Raw genomic sequence first — 3,503 nt, 5'->3', positions numbered from 1 at the left:
GTGGATTTTTTGTTGGTTTTTCCTCAACTAGCGACTAATAAAAAAATTTGGCCAACCAAGTCTCTTCTCGTCAACTAATGGTTAGCCGACTATTAGGGGGCAGCCCTAATAATTTGTTTTATTTACAACTTAAAAAAAAATAAAAAATTACATTGTAGGTTGTTTAACATTTATGTTTATCATTATAGTAGCATTTATCACGTTATCGTTAAATTGGTCATTACAGCTAAATTCATCTGTCACTGTTAAATTTGTCATTATAGCTGTTTATCAGTTATCGTTAAATTTCTTATAATAGCTACGGTATGTTTGTCAGTTAACGTTAAATTTATCATTATAGTTACGATTATGATATTTATCTTTCAATTTGCCATTATAGTTACATTTGTCAGTTATTGTTAAATTTGTCATTATAGCTATATTTATCATAGTTATCATTAAATTTGTCATTATAGCTGTTTATCACAGTTAACGTAAAATTTCTTATAATAGCTACGTTTGTCAGTTAACGTTAAATTTGTCATTATAGTTACGTTTATGATCGTTATCTTTCAATTTGCCATTATAGTTACATTTGTCATTACAGCTACTTTTATCATAGTTATCGTTAAAATTGTCATTACAGCTACATTTATCATAGTTATCGTTAAAATTGTCATTACAGCTACATTTATCATAGTTATCATTAAATTTGTCATTACAGCTACATTTATCATAGTTATCATTAAATTTGTCATTATGGCTACGTTTATCACAGTTAACGTAAAATTTCTTATAATAGCTACGTTTGTCAGTTAACGTTAAATTGTCATTATAGTAACGTTTATGATAGTTATCGTTAAAATTGTCATTATGGCTACGTTTATCATAATTATCGTTAAAATTGTCATTATAGTTACGTTTATCATTGTTATCGTTAAAATTGTCTTTATAGCTACATTTATCATAGTTATCATCAAATTGGTCATTATTGCTACGTTTGCCATAGTTAACGTTAAATTTGTCATTAGATTTATGAGTTATATTTCAATTTATCATAGTTACGCTTGTCAGTTATTGTTAAATTTATCATTATAGCTACGTTTGTCATAGTTATCGTTAAATTTATCATTATAGCGACATTTATAATAGTTGTCGTTAAATTTTCATTATAGCTACGTTTGTCATAGTTAACATTAAATTTGTCAGTTTAGTTCTTGATAGTTATTGTTAAATTTGTCATTATAGCTACGTTTATGATAGTTATCCTTAAATTTGTCATTATAGTTACTGTTATTATTATAGTTATCATTTTATAAGTTTCATTTATCATTACAGCTTTTGTTATCATTACATTTATTATAATATTTAATATAGTAGTTACTACAGTTACTGTTATTATATTACTTACTGACTTACAGGTTGCTAGGGTGTTGAGGGTGGTTGCTAAGGTGTTTTAAGTGCAAGAAACAGGTTCTCACCTCTGCTGCTTTCTTGCCCTTCTTACTGGGCGTCTTATAGAGCGCAGCAGCGGACGTGTTTTTACTGGGTGTTTTGGGCTGGTCGACCCTCTTCCCCTCGTGTTCTTCAGCATCATCATCATCCTCAGAGTTCGAGGGGGAGAAATCGCTCTCGCTGTCTGAACGCAGGTTCGGAGCTGCATAATAATTACGACAAGTAACACGTTAATAGATGAAACGGACACCTGTGAGAGCCACGGATGACGAGAAACAGGAAATTAGGGCTGCCCTCGACTAAAGATTTTTCTGGTCGACTAGTAGTCGTTCATTTTAAGCATTAGTCGACTAATCTCACATTTATTAATAAACAATTTAAATCATTATAATGAGACTTAAATTGCTTACAAAGCCTAATAAGCGCTCAAGCACACGCATAAAGCTTGTTCACGGAGACCGAGACGGCAGACGGCATTATTTTACAAAAGCGCAATGTTTCGTTGTTATTGTGAGTGCAAACAAATAAACGTAGTCTTGTTCTATGTACCTACCCTGTACAACCTGTTTGCACATTCTTCTCTTGTACATTCCTGCTCACCTTAATATTTATTAAGTCTACAGTATACTGTCCTGCGCATTTTGTTTATTTTTTCCCATATCTATATTTATATATAATTCTTTTGTGTTTGTATTCTTTAATAATTGCACTGTCCATGGAGCGGACCTGACTTACATTTCACTGCTGGTCATATATTCTTTATATAACCATGTATGTGACAAATAAAAATCTTGAATCTTTACAGATTTGAAAGATGCATTACTTTTATCTGTATGACCAATGTGACTTCGCCTGTGTCATTATAGTTACGTTTATGATAGTCATCTTTCAATTTGCCATTATAGTTACATTTGTCATAGTTATCGTTAAAATTGTCATTATAGCTACGTTTATCATAGTTATCGTTAAAATTATCATTATAGCTACATTTATCATAGTTATCATCAAATTTGTGGATTTTTTTTTTTTTTTTTCTGCGACTAATAAAATTTTGGTCGACCAAGCCTCTTCTCGTCGACTAACGGTTCTTCGACTATCAGGGGGCAGCCCTACAAGAAATACACATTTACAAACAAATCCATAATTCATGCACTGCAGATAAACTTTTATACTCTATAATCAGATTAACTCTATTTAATTTCCAAATTCATATTCCTGGTCTTATTGTGAATGATTCACTAGTGCATGTTATTCTAAAGACATATTCTGTTTAATATCCTCTTTCACTGTAAAAAAATCCTATATTTTATTATATAGTAAAATATAATTATGAATGTCATGTAATGTTTAGTTTAAACAGTAGTTTTAACCAATTATATACCATTACTAATGCCCTGCATATTAGAAACATTAAATATGACTTTAAATAAATGTTTAAAAAAAACTGAGTTTCTTTTGTTAATATAAATTAAATTGTTTAATTTTCTTTCAATTGTAATAAATATAATAATCTTTTGTTCACTAATATTAACAATTTATTATAATGTGATAATTATACAAATAATGATTTGTTAATAAGACTTATTTGCAAAACTAAATGCATAATTTTAGGTAATTTATGTGCATTTATTCTGGAATTTATACTTAACTTTATTTGCCTATTATTTAGTTATTATTCTTTTAAATTTTGTTAGTATTTATTTATTTTTGGAAAAAGATAAGTTTATCATAGATCTAATAATTTTGCATTAATATGAATACAATATTAATAATTTATTATAATTTGATAATTATACAAATATTAATTTGTTAATTATAATACTTTTATTTGCAAGCCTAAATGTATGTTTAGGTAATTTATGTCTGGAAATTAAAGTGAACTATTTACCTATTAAATTTTGTTAATATTTATTTATTTGAGGAAATAGATTAATGTTGTTTACTTTACTACTGTATTAAAGATATTATTTTACATTAATAATCAATTATTAATCATTTGTTGTAATCTAATAATTACACAAATAATGATTTGTTAATTAGAAGACTTATTTGTAAATGCATGTTTATGT

At 27.8% G+C, this 3,503-nt stretch overlaps 1 protein-coding gene across 1 annotated transcript in view; it reads right to left on the bottom strand.

Annotated features, from left to right (window-relative positions):
• Positions 1-1,398: 1,398 nt before the first annotated feature.
• The window catches only part of LOC107577156 (origin recognition complex subunit 2-like), a gene marked incomplete at its 3' end in the record, with an annotated part of 6,824 nt that continues 4,719 nt past the window's right edge, over positions 1,399-3,503 (bottom strand). Inside the window, exon 8 of the mRNA XM_016263262.1 lies at positions 1,399-1,636. Within this exon, the coding sequence (XP_016118748.1) occupies positions 1,399-1,636 (238 nt within the window). The remainder of the gene's footprint in view (positions 1,637-3,503) is intronic.

The sequence above is a fragment of the Sinocyclocheilus grahami genome, unplaced genomic scaffold, assembly GCF_001515645.1.
Source record: "Sinocyclocheilus grahami isolate Dianchi unplaced genomic scaffold, SAMN03320097.WGS_v1.1 scaffold5266.1, whole genome shotgun sequence".
Classification (NCBI taxonomy): Eukaryota; Metazoa; Chordata; class Actinopteri; order Cypriniformes; family Cyprinidae; genus Sinocyclocheilus; species Sinocyclocheilus grahami.
Note: the sequence above shows the minus strand (reverse complement) of the source record. Positions and strands in the feature narration are given on the sequence as shown.